Below are 19799 nucleotides of genomic sequence, written 5' to 3' on the forward strand. Positions count from 1 at the left end.
AACTTAATGCCAAGCCTTACCTGAGTTCTAGAACTCGTGTAGATGATGACTAGTAAATAATGGATTATTGAAGTTTTTATATCTTACAATTTAAAGTTGGAAGAGACCTGAGAAATGATCTAGTGCAACTCTCTCATTTTATAGCTGAGAAAAAAGGAGGGTTTAAGTAACCCATCCCAAGTCTCACAGCTAATTAGGGATTTTAAGCTCTAGGTCTTTGAATACGCCACACAGAGTTAACCAAGAGGTATGATATTTTGCATATTGTTCCCTATCAGTCACAGGAGTCTAAGTTTAGAGTTAAGATTATAGAGTATAAGATGATATATAATATTTAATTTAAGAAACTTAAGTTTATAAGATTTATATAGTATAGTGTGTATTATATGGCATAATATATTTAGTGTATGGCTTATAATTATATATAAGTTATATAGTTTATAATTGTATATGTTATATATATTATATAGTATTTAATATTTTAATTTAATTTAGAAAAGTTAAGGTTACAAGTATTATTATATAGTATAATGATATATTTAGTATATAGTTTATAGATTATATAGTATTTTGATTATTATATGTAGTAATATATGTTATATAGTATAATGATATATTATATACCATAATGTTATAGTAGCTATTAAATATCAATTAGTTAGTTAATTGAATATCAGTTGATTTAAAACAACTAAACAAGTATTTATTAAATATTGCTAAGTATGTAGCTTTTATCCTTTGATGATGGGGATCCTTCCCCATCTCTTTAAGACAGTCCCTGCTCTCATTTGGGTTATATGTTCTATCAACTTGCACACTTATAGACAAAATGACACAAGGAAAGGTACTATTCACAGATTAGGTAAGTCCTCATTTTCACACACACGTAGGTTTTGAAATTCTTAAAAGCCATGATCTGACATTTTGATTTCAAATTATTAAATATATGTGAGAGAATTCGATTCTAAAAGGCTACTCTGTGTGAATGGTGTTCACTTAAACTGGAAGTTTGTAACAATATCTTGGATACCTCTATCCATCTGGTGAAATCTACAAATCTCTTCAGAATAATGTTTTTTAAATGAATAAAATGAAATCTGATTACAAAGGAAACCCACTGTATTGAAATAGTTATAAAAATATTTCTAAAGAAGTCGAGAGGCTCCAAGTTTAAGAACTTCTTAGATGGATAAAACAATAATCTAGGTTTATCCATATCACAATATTCCAGGGAAATGTCTTTGTACCAGAGAAAACAATACAGTTAATTAATTTGACTTAAACTTTTCCCAAGAACTTCATTACAAATTATCAGATTTTTCTTTAGCATTTGCTCTGTTGACTGAGCCTGTGATCTCATTCATAAATTCATTTTAGGAAAGAAAGCAAAGTTAGAATAGGATAGCATAGTTAGGATGGGAAACCCAGATGTGTTCCCATTATTTTGAGAAACATCATGCTATGTGGGACAATGTAATATAGTGGAATGACATCAGGGATCCAGGTGCTGGTTTATCATGTCCACTCTATACATTTTCCATTATTACAGAATGCCTGTTTATAGCTAGTTGTTTGTCATGGACAGACACTACCAGTGATATAGATGAAAAGGGGATTGTTGTTTGGGATCCTGGAAAGTAATGCTTAGAATAAAAGATCTAGAAGACATCTAATCCAGTTCCTTTATTTCACAGATGAAGAAATTGAGGCCCACAGGTCATATAAATAGGGGAGGTGGGATTTGAACCCAGGTCCTTATTTATATCCAGGTTGCCTTATCAGATTTCTTTTATGCATCCTAACTTTCCATTTTACTAACTAAAGCCCAGTTGTGGGTATTTATTTATGATTAGCAAGTAAGGCACTTAGTATTTTAGAATTATAATTCTGTAGCATTATATTAGTATTCTATAATGTTATAGAATTATAATTATATAAATAAAACTTAAGCTTATATTATAAAACTTATGGAGTTAAAAAAATTTGTAGTCATTTGAGAAGCAGAATTTTAAAATGTTCTGATGCTGCCATCTAGTGGAAATAGTTGAGATAGGAGGCTTTGGGGGGAAAAATTAGAATTCATGTAACCACTCTGGTGGTTGTTATTATTATTATTAATAATATTTTTCTAATAATATAATTATACTATTTTATATAATGTATAATAATTAATGTAAGAATACATTATTATTGTTATTTTTAAAAAGAGAACAACTTGTACCATTTTGGAACTTTTACAAAGAGCTTTCTCAGAAATAATCCTGTAATGTAGGCATGAGAAGTATTATGTAGCAATCCCTTTCTTTAAGGGATTTGGCTTGTTAGGTATTGATGAGCCTCAAGAGAATCTAGATGCATGTGGGAAGTTAATAAAAGAAGATAGGTAGCTACTAATATTAAATGCACAAATGTTTGAAATATTTAATTTAAATCACAGAGAAATATTCTGTAAATGGATTTAATTTTCAAAAATTTCCCTCTTTGACTAATGATACTTTAACATCTATTGATATCTGTTGAATATGTATTTTATTTTTAAATGTAGAATTTTTCATTTTTGTGCCCTTTCACCCCTAAGTCTCTTAAACAGACTGACTACTGATTTAAATACATTTCGGTCAACTTTCATTGATAGACATTGGAAGTCCCAACTCTCCGAAACCTTTCCTTTACTGTCCGGCCAAGGGAATTGTTGGCTGTGGTTGGACCTGTGGGATCTGGCAAGGTGCGTTTTAATGGATTGTGGTTGTTTGTCGTAATACTGTTTTCTGTATTACTCTGCTGTTGTTTCTTAAGCCAAAAGCCATAAGTTCAATAAATCATGGCCGAAAAGCAGATCTTTCTCAGTTCAAAATTGAGTCTCTTAAGTGTTTCTCAGAGAAGGATTCCTGTTTGCTTTGTGAGGACCTGGAGGAAGGTTGATGCTAGCTTACTAGCATCCAAAGATGGCGGCTGTCTCCTCTGTTGGTGAATCCTTCTTCCCTGAGGTCTTCATGGGGAACAAATTGAGGAATGAACTCTGAATCTCTTCTAATCCTAAGATTGCAAAGAGGCCTCTTCAGTATGAAGAAAGCTTTTTTACCCTTAGAGCTGTCAGAAAAGTGGAGTGGGATGCCTTATGAGGTCGTTGGTTCCCACTTCTTGAAAATATGTGATGGTGGACATTCCTTTCGTATAAGAGTTTGAGTAGAAGGCCCCTATAGTCTCTTCTCATCTTTACATTCTGTGATTCTGAAAATTCTGATGAATGAGTCTAGAGATTATAGGTAGCCTATTATTTTTTTCAAAGTTTTTAAAAATGTATTTTATATTTTTATATTCAGTAAATTTTCTCTGTCCCTTACCCTCCTTTCCTACAGCAACAACTTTTTTCAATATAATATAATTTAATATCATTTTTATTTTATTTTTATTTTTTTTCCTATGGTTCCATGATTCATTTTTCTCTTCCTCTCCTCTTCCCTCCCCTCTGCTGGAGCTGAATCTCAGGGTTTACTCTCTGACATGTCAGAAGGATACTGGGAAGGGGCCTTCCTCACTCTATACATCTTCTTCCAATATGGCACCTCACATTGGAACTCTTTGGGTGTTTCTCTATTCAAATCTTACAACAAATGGTGGATTGGTTCTATATTATTAGTACACAAGGGTCAATAGGATGACCTGACAATCCAACCACTACATAAAAATGTTTCTATGAGACAAATCAGTCACAGTTACAAATAACTAATTTATAAATGTTTGGTTCACAGTCAATTCCCCCCTCTATAAAATGAGCTGGAAAGGTAAATGGCAAACTATTCCAAGTATCTTTGCTGAGAAAACCCCACGTGGGGTCACAAAGAGTCAGACATGACTGAAAATGACTAAACATGACTGAACAAAAACAAAAGAACATCAAAAGTATTACTTGATTTGGTTGTAAGTTTTAGAGAAACACATTTATTATATTAAGTGAAGGACACATATATTAAAAATATCATTCTCAAAATATGACATGTATAAAGGGCACAGGATGTACCTGAGAGCTAGCCAATTATATCCACAAAGTAGTACTTTCAGCCCAAATCAGCACTTGTTTCAAATTTTTTAATAAGTGAAGTGAATTCAGATAAAGATGATAAATTGTGTTTTGAATTGTGATTCATTTTATTACTGGGTTACTGTATTAATAAAACTATATGGTTCTCATTTCCATTTTCAAAACTTTCATTTTACCATTTTTTTCATCAGATAACAAAATAAACTATTGACACATTGACCCTAGTCTTGGGCTGGATAAGTAGTGTCAAAAGAAAAGCTGAGCTAAAGTATTTCAATAAATTATAAACAATCATTCTTCTTTTATGGTTACTTATGACTTTGTTAAAAACATTTTTTTTCAGTCTTCTCTTTTATGTGCTGTGCTTGGTGAACTGCCACGGCATGAGGGATTGGTCACTGTAAAAGGAAGAATTGCCTATGTTTCTCAGCAACCCTGGGTATTTTCAGGAACTGTTCGAAGTAATATTTTGTTTGGGAAAACCTATGAAAAAGAAAGATATGACAAAGTGATAAAGGCATGTGCCTTGAAAAAGGTAAGCTAATGATTCATTTGAGATAAAATCAAATTTTGTATTCTTTAAAAAACTTTTGTTTTTATGTTATTATATATCATTTTATATCTATATCATCCATATTTATATCTATATGTATATCTATATACAATGAAAGTGATATAAAAACAAAAGATAATAAAACAAATTCCCCCCACTCTCTTATCCAGGGAATCATCCTATTAAGAAAAACTAAAAAAAAGAAAGGGGGGCAGAAAGCTCTTAAGTAAAAGTGAAAACCTAGTTTCCCACCTCTACAAAGGTCCATTTTTCTTTTTGAATGAGTCTGTTCCATTCCTTTTAATTTATAAAGTTGGAAAGACCATCTTTTTAAGAAATATATCTTTCAATTGCATATAAAAAACAACCTTCAATATCCATCTAAAATTTTTTTGAATTCCAAATTCCCTTCCTCCTTGAGACCGCAAACAATTTGGTAAAGATTTTACATGTGCATCTTAGCCATGTTGCCAAAGAAAACATCCCTTTCCCCCCCCCCCCCCCGCCAAAAAAAACACCAAGAAAAATAAAATTTAAAAAGTATGCCTGGATTTGCATTCAGACTCCATTTTTTATCATAAGTTCTTGGGTATTGTGTGGGGTCCTTGTATTGCTGAGAATAGGAAATCATTCACAGTTGACAATGGAAAGAACCATCTTAAAAACAACGGAATAAATCTTTTTATTTGGGTTAACTAAGGCTGATGACAAAAAAACTTGTAATACTGCTGAAGTTCGCTAGAGGGAGGTTTTGTGTTTTTTTTAAAAGTTATTTCAAGTTTAACAGCAAAAGGCAGGATGGATGTTTTGTACTGCAATGTAATTTTAACAGAATTAGTGACTTAACAAAATTGATGACAATTGTATTAAAAGAATAGCATTTTAAAAATAGAAGATACTTTATTGTGATCCAGGTCTTTGGGCTGATAATCTTACATACTGTGTTCTTGTGGATTTAAAATTCAGTGAATAATAGTCCTAAAGGGCTCCTTCCTTTGGGTCTGGTCAATGCAGTCTGGACATCCTACTGTGCTTTTATGCTTCTATGGAAAGGGCTGGGCCTGAATTTCAAAGGTATAGTACAGAGGATGTTAAGCTCTCTTTGTGAAGAAACAGTTATTTTGTTTGCCAGTGACTTTTGAGTATTGTAGAGAATATCTGTCCAGTAGCATTTTATTAACACTAAGAAGGTGAAGAGAGTCTATTTAAAGTAGTTTTTATTAGTTACTTCTTGATTTTTAAAAATTCAGTACAAAGTTAACCATGATACTTTCTGCTCATTAAATAATTAGTATATCCTATAAAAATAGAGGGAATAATAAACAAATAGAACAGTGAAAATAAATGAGGTAGAGAAACATTATAGTCAAGAATGATTTTTTAAAAATCAATCTATTGGTTATCTTTTTTACTGAGGAAAAATTTAACTGTGTGCACTACTAAAATTTTGATATAAAAGAATATTGAGACAAATTGTGCTGTAACAAAATTTTTGGTCCTGATAATAACTAAATTTTTTATATAATGTTTCAAGACTTATAAAGAATTTAACATTCATTATCTCATTTGATTCTTGCAACAACTCTTTGAGGTGGATGCTATTATTATCCTCTTTTTCTAGATAATGAAATTGAGGGAATATCATAATTCTATGATTTACTGCTTGGAGACATTAGGCCATCTTAGGAGGCAAGGTGGTTAAGAGGGAGAAGAAATGAATTAGAAGGGGAGCAGATGGGGAATGGTACATTTTACTATTTTTAAGTATTTATACACATCTATTCTCAACCCAAGCTCTTGTGACATTAAAGATAATCTTAATTTTTATAGTAAAAGCAGTAGTTACTGTTCTTTGAAATAGTAGTAATCACAGCATCTATATAGTGCTTTAAGATTTGAAAGGTGCTTTACAAATATCTTATTTGATTCTTACAATAACACTGGGAGGTATGTGCTATTATTATTTCCATTTTAACAATGAAGAAACTGAGGCAGACAGGTTAGTTTCTGACCCAGGATCCTCCAGCTAGTATCTGTGGTAAGATTTGAATTTATTTGTCTATCCATTATATCCCTGTAACCCACATCTGAGTATCCACCCCAGGTCATTATCATCATCCCTTCTTCCTACTTTTGAATAAACTTCTTTTTGTAGGCTGCGTCTGGGTCAGGGTGAAGTTGTGAAGTGTTTGAGTGGATTCAGTTTAACCATTTTGCCTGAGTACAATATTCCACTGTCTTTATATGTGTTATTACTGATGCCTCAGCATATATTCCCCTCAGAAAGTTCTTGACAGATGTTGCCAATGATTTTAAGTTCATTTGTTTGTACTTTAAAACTCAAGAAATACTTGGAATTTCAACCTTTCAGACATTATCTAGATAGGACTTGGGAATCTTTTTTGATTTTAGGCCTAAAAAATAAAATTTCCCCTGCCTTTTCTATAATATTCTGCATCTAATATTTTCTATAATTTCTGGACTAAGAAATGATGTATGTGAGCCTAGGCAAACTAAAGACCTATAATAGTACTTCTTTTCATTTTATTTTCGATCTTAATTAGAATTTAGCCATATCCTGATTTCTTGTAGAGCCTTGGGAGCCAATTGCTATCCTTCACTAATTTTCAAATGAAAATTCAGTATTTTACAGTACATTGGTATTCTGGTACCCACAATGCCATTTCATTTTGAAATATCAAAAGAAATAAATTCAAATAGTATTTTAAGCACTCAAGATATGAATTAAAGAAGAAAGACAGTTTCTGTCCTCAAGGAGCTCACAATCTAATGTCTTTGCCTGCCATATTGTTGGTCTTATTATAACAACCTCTGGGGAAAATATGGGGACCAACTTGAGTGACAACCAATAGTTAGAGAATTTAGAATTTACCCAGATGGTATGAGCCAGGGGCAAAAGACTGCCACCACTAAAAAAACCCAGAGACTGAGCCTTTCAGGGTCTCATTCTTGAAAAGGGTCCTGGGTGGTGGGTGGGTAGGCCTATAGACCTGCAACACTAGCACCTGCAGCCTATTGCCTCAAATATCAATTCACCTATTGCTGAATAGGGCTGGGAGATATACTCCTAACATCTATCATCAAGAAGAATATCACAGAGGGCAGCTGGGTAGCTCAGTGGATTGAGAGTCAGGCCTAGAGACTCTGGGAAGTCCTAGGTTCAAATCTGGCCTCAGACATTTCTCAGCTGTGTGACCCTGGGCAGGTCACTTGACCCCCATTGCCCACCCTTACCACTCTTCCACCTAGGAGCCAATACACAGAAGTTAAGGTTTAAAAAAAAAAAAGAAGAATATCACAAACCCTCTCTTCACCTGATCTAGGCCATGACCAGGGCCTGAGAGGGAGAGGAACCTCTCCAGCCAGCTACCAACTTGATTAGTGATTGATTAGCCAACTCTAGCGCCTATAGTTTAGCATAGCCATTCCCAACACCACGTTCCTTATCCTGGATCCTACCTCTTTGAGTTTATTAGAATTAAACACTTGAACTGATTTCAGTGAAGACTGGTGTCATTCTAAAGAGCAATTTAATAGCTACATCTAAGGGGAAAGGAAATAAATCGCATTCAACAGTGTTACCCAACCTTATTAGCAATTATTCTCACTACAAACCCTTATCCATTAACCCAACCCCAAGCCAAGTAGCCAGAGAAGCTACGTGGATCAATATACAACTTCTCGCTCAATCACTTTGGCTTGGGCCCCGTAGGTGGGTCAGGTGCTTAGCTGAGAAACATTTATGAGCCCTGGTGGTTACCAGCACACCTTGGTGGCCATTTAGGCATCCCATTCCTCACTCAGCTTAGATCCATGTACTATCTAAGGATCTTGGGCCATCTTCATCAGGCCCATCCCACAGAAGCACCATTACCCCCAATAAGTCTCCTTTTAAATTTATACATATTACCATTATCAGTGCTATACTGATTAGTTGACCTCAAACCCTTCGGAGAGTTAGGGGGATGTCTATCCCAGGCATGTGAAGACTTCCCCCAGCAGAAACAATGGATGAGAACAGTTGGTTCTAATGGCCACAAAAGCAGCAGAAAGGTGATATGGTACACTTAAGAGCTTGCTTAAACATCGAAGAAGCCAAGGTCATCCAGTACATCATGAAAGATCACCAGTCATCTTGGCATTTGTCTTGCCACTGGACTTGGATGACTTTGGAAGAGGCTGATAACTGCAATTCTGCCTCATATATCCTATTCACGTGCAAGTCAAAAAACATCACCACTGGTGTCATTTTGGTCCTCTTCAAGGAGGCAATAAACAACTGATTAGAAGACAATAGTCACCAGTTATTTTGATCTGAAACAATAGTTGTTTATTTTAAAAATAAATGTACTCTATGTTTTTCCTCCCCAAACCACATCAAACACATATACATTCACACATATATTTTACTTTATTTTCCTTTTTTTTTTAATTTACAAAATGTAAAAGGGAAAAAAGGGTTTTGGGTTGGATATTAATATTTAAAGGTGTGGTCACCTAGAATTGAATAGAAATAAATTCTAAAATGATTTTAGTAATTTTTTTACAAAATAAAAAGAGAGTGGAAGTAGAGATATGAGGGTAGAGTAAGAGATCTAACTTAAAGAACTAGACTATGACCTCAATCCCTGGCTTTACTCCAGCAGGGCTCCAGAGGTTCCAGCCTGAGAGCCTAAAAGTCAATTAACAAAGGGTTTAGCCTCCAGGGCTTCTCCCAATCAAGGGAGCCTCCGGGAGGCTGGTACCTCCAGGGAGGCTGAGGTAGTCAGACTTCTTCACTCACCACATGTAGTTCTAAGGGAAAGATTTAAGAACAGTCTCACCAAGTCCAAGGTCCTAGGTAGAGCTTCTCTAGGTCCAGTTTCAGGCCAAAGAGTGAGTCCAGGGTTCGAGCCAGCACTCCTCCAGGTTCAGTTTCAGGCCGAAGAGAGCTGAACTCACTGAACTGAACTCTTTTAAAGGGGCCTCTTTTGTATCACTTCCTGTGCCTTCCTTTTAGTTTACGTGTCCAATCACAAAAGACACTTTTCTTAGGACTGCCTAGGAGGCAGTCAGTAAATTTTTGATTTGTCACTCACTCTTGCGCACATGGTTCACAGACCTCCCAACTTGTGAATTAAGTGGGGATATTCTCACCTTTGGTGATTAGATTAAGGGTGGGCAGGGCAAATTTAATTTCATTATCACAAAACCACTATAATAGAGTACTTTTTTGTGAATTCTTATGGGGTTTCTCTGTAGTCCTCTTTTCTTCTCTCATTGTTTAAAATAACACATTGATTCTAATACTGCTTTAAGATATTTTTTTAAAGCATCTTAAAAGTCTGTAGTTTCTCTGACATTTAAATGTTAGAATTCTTGTAAATTGGGGGGCAGCTAGGTGGTACAGTGGATAGAATGCTGGACCTGGAGTTAAGACTCATCTTCATGAATTCAAATCTAACCTCAGACACTTTACTAGCTGGGTGATCCTGGGAAGTCTCTTAATCCTGTTTGCTTCAGTTCCTTATCTGTAAAATGAACTGGAGAAGGAAATGGCATACCACACGAGTGTCTTTTGCCAAGAAAATCCCAAATGGAGTCACAAAGAATCTGACATAACTGAAATGACTGAATAAAAATTTAAAATGTACATTTGATGAAAAACTACTAAATACAAATAATTAAAAACCAAACTGCATCTTTTGCTAAGAAGTATCAGTTCAGGACCCCTCTTTTTTTTTTATTAAGTGTCATCAGAATTTCTGAACAAACTTCAGAAGTCAATCTAGTCAATGCAGCCAATTTTGAGTGCATCCAAATATACAAATGAATTCCATTATGTAAGAATGTGCTAGCATTACTTGAATTTTTGAGTTGAGAGATTTATGACTTTGTAATATTAGCCCTTGTTGAAATTCCCTATGTTCTTATGAGAGATGAAAACACCACATTATCTTATATTTAATCTATGTATAATATTTCATCCCTAAGCACTTTTCAGAGATTTATAAGTAATACATATTCAAAAGTCTAGCCTTGATCTATTCCTGTGTTTAATCTTTCCCCATATATAACACTTGAATTTGAAAACACCTCTGGAGACCCCACAGGTACAGTGTTACTTCCCACATTTACTATATTCCTGCCAACTTTGACATTTTTCCTTTCTCGCTGCCTCAGAAAATTATTGAATGGTCATAGTTGTGTCTTTTATTTTTACTTCTGTGAACTGGAGATGACTATACCTTTCCCTCCTTCCTGATTTTTGTGAGTAATAGCAAATAAAAATGATGATAAAGCACTCTAGTAATATTTTTAGGTATATAATTTATATATTTAGAAAATATTTAGATATATAAAAACAATTTAGATAGGGAGACAAATTCATTCATGGCTTGGCTTTTGAAAATAGAAGGAATGGAAGTAATAATTTTCCACTTGTTTTCATATTATCTATTTTAGATAAATTTGTGATTACCATTGAGATCCCTATCCACTCACATAGATTGTTCCTTGGTAAATCCTTAGAATGACAGAATAAATAGTCAGGTTTGGGATTAGAATATTGACTCTGTTGCTATACTCCCTTGGGTGAGTTTGCCTTAGTTCCCCTAACTGTAACATGAAGGTAATAATAGCACTTAATTTGCAGGGTTTTTATGAGTATCAAATGAGATATTTGCAAAGTACTTAGCGCAATATCCCCACATAGTAGGTTCTATAGAAAATGTTTGTTCCCTTTTCCCAGGTATATAATTCTTTTTCATTTCTTTCTCATAGGATTTAAAGCTTTTGGAAGATGGTGACCTAACTCTGATAGGTGACCGGGGCACTACACTAAGTGGAGGACAGAAAGCGCGAATAAATCTAGCAAGGTAAGTATACTTGATCAATTTTTCTTTTGTAGAGGGCAGTTAGGAAAACTCATGTTCATGATGTGTTCAATTCTGGCCTCAGACACTTACTAGCTAGGTGACCCTGGGAAGGTCATTTAACCCTATTTGCCTCAGTTTCTTCATCTGTAAAATGAGCCAGAGAAGGAAATGGCAAACCACTCCAGTATCTTTGCCAAAAAAAACCCCAAATAGGGGCACAAAGGGTTGGACACAATTGAAATGATTGAACAAATTTTTGTTTGGATCCAAGCTATAATTTATAGACTGCTATAGAAGACTGAAGGTAGAAATTCCCAACAACGGAGGTAGGTACATATTCTTCCATTTAAGTTTTTGAGACTCAGGCAGGGAGAGGAATCGGACCTGAGATTTGAACCTATTTTTTTCTGACTCTATGATAAGCTTTCTTTTTTATTTTGTCAATACAATTTTTATTTTTTAATGTCTTTGTTTTATTTTAATAACAAATTTCCACATAAATTTCCCAGTTATATGATTCATGTTGTCTCCCTACCTTTTTGCTCCCCATCCTGGAGTTGACAAGCAATTCAATCTGGGTTATATATATATGTATTATTACATAACACCTATTTCCATATTATTCATTTTTGTAAGTGAATAATCTTAAACCAAAACCCCAAATCATATACCCAAATAAACAAGTGATAAATCATGTGTTTTCTTCTGCATTTGTACTCCAACAGTTCTTCCTCTAAAGGTAGATAGCATTCTTTTTCAGAAGTCCCTCAGAATTGTCCTGGATCATTGTATTATGGTTAGTAACATGGTCTATCACGTTTGAGCATTCCACGATATTGCTGTTATTTTATACAGTGTTCTCCTGGTTCTGCTTATTTCACTCTATCAGTTCATGGAAGTCTTTTATGGCCAGCTTTCTTGACACAACTTCACATTTCCTTTTTCATGCTGTTAATTTAGCTATTGTAATAGTTCAACTTTGTTGGATTAGGGATTACAGGAGTATGGTATAATGAAAAAAAGAGCAGACAAAGATCCTGGAGATTGGAGTAATAGTAGTTCTAGCTTTGCTATTAATTTCATCTTGGATTTTAGACAAGTCACTTCAATTTTATCATTTGTAAAAGAAAGGATCGAACTAGATAATCTTAGAAGTTGCTCCCAGATTTAAAAATACTCTGATTCTATATTTGTGTGTTTTTTCTTGGTAAAAGATACCAGAGTCGTTTGCCATTTCCTTCTCCAGCTCATTTTACAGATGAGAAACTGAGGCAAATGGTGTGAAGTGATTTTTCCTGAATAACACAGCTAGTATCTGAGGACAAAGTAGAACTCTGGTCATTCTAACTCTAGGCCTAGTGCTCTATCCATTGCAATACCTATAGCTACTCTTTAATTGTTGCCATGAATTAAACAATTAAATTGTTTTACGTGTATTTCAAATTAAATTGTTGCCATGAATTAAAAAGGCAATCGGTTTTATTTAGTATTGTTTGTTGAATCTTATATCTCTTGATTTTTCTAGAGCAGTGTATCAAGATGCAGATATTTATCTCCTTGATGATCCTCTCAGTGCAGTAGATGGAGAAGTTGGAAGGCACTTATTTGAACAGTAAGTTTTTGTTTAGAGAATAATTTGTATTAGATTTCAGTGATCTTCTAAGAGCAAATTTGGATAACATTCTGTTTGACATGCCTAGATTTTAAAACAAACAATACATTCCTTTGTTTTAGGAGAAACTTAAGATGATATGGTAGAAAATAATGAATCCCCCCCCCTTTTATTTTTTTAGACAAAGTATAACTTAGGGGCAAATAGATTATAAGCTTAGGCGGTATTCTGACCTACAATTTGTGGTCTAACTAAAAGACATCACTTTTTTTTGCCATTTAAGAAAATGACAACCAAGGAATATCAGTAGGCTTAAGAAGTAAATTAATGAATTTGTTTCCATCTAAACTTCTATGTGCAATAAGCATAAATTACTAAAATAATGAATTTATTTTCATTTATACTTCTACCTGGAGCGAGAATAAATGACTAAAACATGCAGTAATAACACCAATACTCTCTCATCTAAATGCCCTCCCATTTCTCTCCTCTTCACTGCTAAACAATTTGAAAACTTTTTAACACTTGAAAACTATTTCTTCATCATCCCCTCCTTCTTTCTTCAACCACTTTCTTTCTGGCTTTTCTAACTGTGCCATAGTTTGGAAATAATTGCTTTATAAGTCACTAGTGGCTTCCTAACCACCAAAACCATTGGCTACTTCTCAATCTCTAGCCTGCTTGCCATCTTTGTAGCAACTGATATTGTTGACTTACCCCTTCTTCAGGATACTTTATCTTCCTTTGGTTTTCTTAGTCACCCTTAGTGACTCTCCTATCTTTTTTAACTTCTCTTAACACAGTCTTCTTCACTGTCTCCTTCCTGATCCTTTAATCATGGGTGTTTTCAAGATTCTTTTCTTAGATTGGCCTTGTTCCTCTTACTACATCCTTTCCCATGACAAACAGCCTCATTCCTTCCTTCTTCTGTCTTCACAAGCAATTTCTGTACATGTGAGTCCTGCCCTCCCTTAACAAATACATGTTGGAAATCTCTTCTTATATCAGCTATTGGCATCTTCCCCTTGATATGTTCAAACCCAAATCCATCATCAGTCTTTCTTAATCTATCCTTGCTCCAGACTTCTTGCTTTCATTAAGAGTCCTGCCATGTTCTCAGCAATTCAGGTGTAACCTCATATTCATCTTTGAGCTTTCCTTCCTTCCAATATCCAGCCAGTCACAAAGCCTTTGCAGTTCTACCTCTATCGATTCTCTGTGCAGTAGGAGAGCCAGCGATGGCCTTGGAGTCTGGAGACCTTTCACTCAGGTCCCACAGACTTGCGTTTTAAACTGAGGAGTTTACCGAATTGCTCAGTGTTCCAGACGTCCCTGTGACACTATAAATTGGAAATCCGTGCCAATCTGTAAGAGAGAGGTCTTTTCCAGGAGCTCTCTAAATTCAGGACATCATAGGTCTAGTGTAAAAAATGACAACAAAATCTCCCCCAAAACAACCTCAACATCACCTGAATCTTTCCCTTTTTCTTTATTCAGAGGACTACTTCCATGGTTTAGGCCCTCATTTTCTTCTTTGCCTCGACTTTGCCTGAACTATTAAAATAATCTTTTAATCGGTCCCCTGTTGTTCCTAGGTTCTTTCTGCCTGATATTCTTCATGTCTGTGTCACTGTCTTGCTCCAGAATTTTTAGTGGTTCCCTATTAGTAATATAATATATATATAATATGTATATTACAATATATATAATATATTACAATATACTACCATATGCTATACTATAATATTTATATCATACTCTACTATAATATAATATAAACAATATATTTAGAGGGCCTCCGCAATCTGTCTCTTGCCTCCTTTCCCAGACATTCCATGTTAATGATTGATAGAAAGCATTTATTTATAGTGCTTTTAGATTTGCATAGTGCTTTCAATGTATTACCTCATTTGATTTGATTTACTCCTTTTGTGTACTTTGTAAGCTAAACTTGTTCTCTCAACCTGATTACTTTCTTCCATCTTTTTGCATTTGCAAGGGCCATTACCCCTTCTTTAATTCTTCTCATTTTCTTTATATTTCAAGATACAGATCAACTCTGCTCTGAAACTGTTCCTGATATCCCAGTTATTAATCCTCTTTCCACTTCTGATTGCTTTGTATTTACTTATTTATACAGATGTTGTAACCCTCAGTAGAATGTAAGCTCCTTGAGAGCAATGGATGGGTTTTTTTTTAATCTTTGGAACCCCAGTGCTCATTACGGTGCCTTGGTGCTTTGATATCTAATTAAACTGTAGGAGCTCATATTTCACAATAAGAAAACAATTAGACCAGCCATCTTCTGATAAGAACCAAAATCTTAGGTTCATTAAGTATAGAACAAAGAAAGATGTCACTGTGAGATGCTGAGATCTGGGAACTAAGTAGAAGCTTTTGTGAAGGCCAGACTAGCACAAAGGAAGAGACAGGACATTTCAGGCAGAAAAGTCCTATGAAACGAAGGTTGGGGGCAGTAACAAGCAAGGTTCTAAAATGACTGAGTAGTTGAGTTTTTCTAGAAAAAAGAACATGTTTGTGTACACACATTCACCCAGAGCCATATTATAGAAGACAGAGGACTGGCCTCAGACCAAGAAGACCCAGGTTCAAATTCTATATCTAACACATATTTGTTATGTGAATAAAAGATGCTGATTTGCATCAACATATGTTGTTTGTATTTATTCATATAGATGCTTGGTGGATAAGACCTGTACATTGATAGGAGAAATTGAGTTTTATAGTATTAGAGAATTCCCTAAAACACTTGAGAAGGTAAGTGACTTAGCCATTGTCAATTGGATGCAGGAATTGAACTCAGGTCTTGCTGACTTTAAGACCAGTTCTCTGTTCTCTCTACCATGAATTTCTGGGTTAAACTAGCCCTGTCTAGGGAACTCATAAGGAGAAAATTCCTACTACCGAAATTGATAAGTTGTCCTGCAATGTATAGTCGTAGGGAGATGGTGAAATGTAGTAGACAGAAGGCTGTGCTTACACTTTGGAAATCCTGGGTTCAAGGACTGTTTTGTCATATATTGACCATCGTGTGACTCTGGATGAATCACTTCACTGCTCAGTGTACCAGCCAGATAACTAAGAATATATTAAAATTAATAATGGACATTTGGCTGAGGCCAAGTTGTGGAGGGCATCAAATGCAAAGGGGAAAACCATCATTAATTTTATGTAGCTGAGAGATATAGTAAAAGGTCATTGACATTTAGAGAGAAATCAATCCTCTTCACCAAGTGTTTATTGACCCAGTCCTGCCATCATGTGAACTTGTGCCTTAGATTACAAGGAAGGGACCTCACTCTCCAATGTGAATGGCTTGAGAAGAAATTCATTACTGCCATCGGAAAAACAACTCAAATTGCCTGACTTACTGACTGGATCTGTAGGGTCAGTCTTGTGTACCAAGGCAAGCACCTTAATTGCTTGGTGTAATCATGCCCATCAGAAAGCCTTTCCTGCATTTCTCTGAACAGACAGGGTATTTATAAAGTTCTTGAGCAACTTTTAAAGCTTTAATAACTTTAGATATACACTTGATAAAAGTAAGCATGATCCAGCTCTTGTTTGCTAATCAAAACCACATTCTTTGTAGGAACTTAGAGCTGAGATCACGAATGTAATTTGTAAAATCACTCAACAGCAACTGGAGAATGGTTTCAACGAGTTAGAAAATTAGATTGAACAATGTATCATGAAAGATGGTGGTTTTGTCGTAGTTCAGAAATGTTTTGTTTTAGATATGAAACAAATTTGCTTTTACTTGCCATTTACTTCACTTACTTCTGTTACATGTCCACTTAAAGTAACTCAGATTCTGGTATTTTATCAGTTATCGATACCCTGCAATTTAATCTTGTTATCACAATGGAGAATGAATGGTAATTCATGTATTCCCAGAATACGATGCCAATCAGTTTATTCTGAATCATTAAATTATAAAATTTTAGTTTAAAAGGAAAATCCCTCTTTTATCTTTTTTATTATTTTTTACCAATTACATATAATAGCAAATTGCTACATGAGTTTTTTGAAGTTATATGATCCAAATTGTCTTCCTTCTTCCTTCCCTCTCTCCTCCCAGAGCTGGCAAGCAATTCAATCTGGGTTATTATACAGTTACTATCATGCAAAACATATTTTCCATGTCATTCATTTTTGTAAGGGAATATTCTTATAAAACCAAAACATCAAAATATATACCTAAATAAACAATTGAAAAATTATATGCTTCCATCTGCATTCCTACTCCAACAGTTCTTTCTCTGGAGGTTGATAACATTCTTTGTCATAAGTCTCATAATTTTCCTGGATCTTGGTATTGCTGAGAGTAGCTAAATCTGTCATAGTTGATGATTCCACAGTATTGCTGTTACTGTGTAGAATGTTCTTTTAGTTCTGCTTATTTCACTTTATGTCAGTTCATTTAGGTCTTTCCAGTTCTTTCTGAAATCATTCTATTCATCATTCTTTATAGCACAATGATATTCCATCACCATCATATACCACCGTTTCTTCATCCATTCCCCAATTGATGGACATCCCTTTCGTTTTTAATTCTTTGCCACCACTAAAAGAACAACTGTAAATATTTTTGTACAAGTAGATCCTTTCCCATTTTGTTTTTTTCTTTTTGGGATACAGACCTAGTAGTGGTATTACTGGATCAAAGGGTATGCGTTGTTTTATAACCCTTTGGGCATAATTCCAAATTACCCTCCCAAATGGTTGGATCAGTTTACAACTCCATCAGTAATGCATTAATTAATGTCCCAATTTTGCCACATTCCCTCCCACATTGATCATTTTCCTTTTCTGTCATATTGGCTAGTCTGATAGGTATGAGATGGTACCTCAGAGTTGTTTTAATTTGCGTTTCTTTAATCAAGAGGAAAAATCCCTCCCTTTCTTAATTCCTTCCCTCCCTTTCTCCTTTCTTCCCTTCTTCCCTCTTTCCCTCTCTTACTCCCTCTATTCCTTCCTTCCTTCCTTCCTTCCTTTCTTCCTTCCTTCCTTCCTTCCTTCCTTCCTTCCTTCCTTCCTTCCTTTCTTCCTTCCTTCCTTCTTTCATTCATTTCTTCTTCCCTTCCTCCCTCCCTCTGTCTGTCTATCCCTTCCCCCCTTTTATCATTTTCAAGATAATATAAAGTAGCACTGGGGCTGCCCATCTGTTATTTCTCAATCCTGATACATTAATCGGTAAGCATTCTTAATGAGCTATCACCTACCAAGCACCATTGCTAGATTAGGAGATACAATGTATACCCAAGTCTTTTTTCTAGTATTCTATATAATGTGAATTCTTATTTATAAGTCATTTTCAGTTGAATATATCCTGCATATTTTTTCCTTTCATATAATAGTTGGCATATAATTTTGAAATATTTGCTATTTTCTGCTACATGAAAGGTAAAAAATAGACATGTGAGAGATGTTTTTTGATTTATGTTTAGTAAGATGTTTAGTAAGATTTGGCAACTGCTTGGATTTGCAGGCTGACATAAAGGTTCTGAATTTGGGTGATGGGAATGATTGGTGCCCTTGCCAGAAATAAGAAAGTTGAGAAGAGGCCTGGGTTTGAAAAGAAAGATAATGATTTCTGTTTTGGACATCCACTAGTTAGCCAGTGTTTATTTATTTATGTATTTTAACTTTTCTCAATACATGTAGGAACAACTTTGACAACTGTTAAATGACATTTTGCATTCAGATTCTCTCTCTCCCTCTCTCATCTACTCCTCCCCAAGGCAATAAATAGGCTGATATAGGTTATACCAGTTAGCCAGAATTTAATGTTTATTATGTGCCATATACCTGAAATGCAAAGTCAAAAAATGAGTCTCTGTTCTTAGAGAGCTGTCCTCTATCAGTAGAAAATAAGTATATGAAACATGCAAAATACCAACATTTTTAAGAGGAAAGCACAAGTAGCATGGGAAGGAAAGATTAATGTTCATTTTGCAGTCTGAGGAAACAGAATTCTAAGAGGTTGAGACAGACAATACAGACAAAGAATGTAGGGTTTGGGCTGCCTACAGAACATCAACTTTGAAATGTCCATTAGGCATTTCAGTAGTAAGTATTATATTTCAGATTTAGTTGGTTACAATTCTATCGATTCTTTCCTACATAATTTGGTGCATGGATGCTTTGTTATATCTTGTTAAGTTTTGCATCAAAAATAGTTTTTCATTAAGTTAAAAAGATATTTTTGGCACATTCCTTTATTTTGTTTTCATGACCTGTATCTTTGGCTTTTCTAGCTGTATTTGCCAAACTTTGCATGAGAAAGTCACGATTTTGGTCACTCATCAGTTACAGTACCTCCAAGCTGCATCCCAGATTCTGATATTAAAAGAAGTAAGTCATTAAAAATATTATATTCATTTTTTATTACTTTTCAGTGTGGTATAATAGATAGTCTACTGGACCTAAGATGTTGAATCAAGTCCTATATAGGACATTTACTAGCTGTGAGATCCTAGGTATGTCACCAAAGCCTCTAAGCCTCATTTTCCTCATGTGTAAAATTAGGACATTATCCTAGCTATCCACTTCTGACTTTTAAAATTGAGAATGCCATGATTTCTTCAAAACTGAATTGTTTACTTTAGTGCTTCAAAAGAGCCATGACTTCCTTAGTATGGGACTTTCTTCTGACTGGTCTAACTGCCATTGCGCCATAAAGATTGCTTA

General features: G+C 34.7%; 1 protein-coding gene across 1 annotated transcript in view; it reads left to right on the forward strand.

Moving 5' to 3' along the window:
• The window catches only part of ABCC4 (ATP binding cassette subfamily C member 4), a 288067-nt gene that overhangs the window by 91224 nt on the left and 177044 nt on the right, over positions 1-19799 (forward strand). Inside the window, exons 10-14 of the mRNA XM_044669348.1 lie at positions 2636-2725; positions 4386-4577; positions 11379-11473; positions 12999-13085; positions 19367-19463. Coding sequence (XP_044525283.1) covers positions 2636-2725; positions 4386-4577; positions 11379-11473; positions 12999-13085; positions 19367-19463 — 561 coding nt within the window. The remainder of the gene's footprint in view (positions 1-2635; positions 2726-4385; positions 4578-11378; positions 11474-12998; positions 13086-19366; positions 19464-19799) is intronic.

The sequence above is a fragment of the Gracilinanus agilis genome, chromosome 3 (assembly GCF_016433145.1).
Source record: "Gracilinanus agilis isolate LMUSP501 chromosome 3, AgileGrace, whole genome shotgun sequence".
In the NCBI taxonomy this organism is placed as follows: Eukaryota; Metazoa; Chordata; class Mammalia; order Didelphimorphia; family Didelphidae; genus Gracilinanus; species Gracilinanus agilis.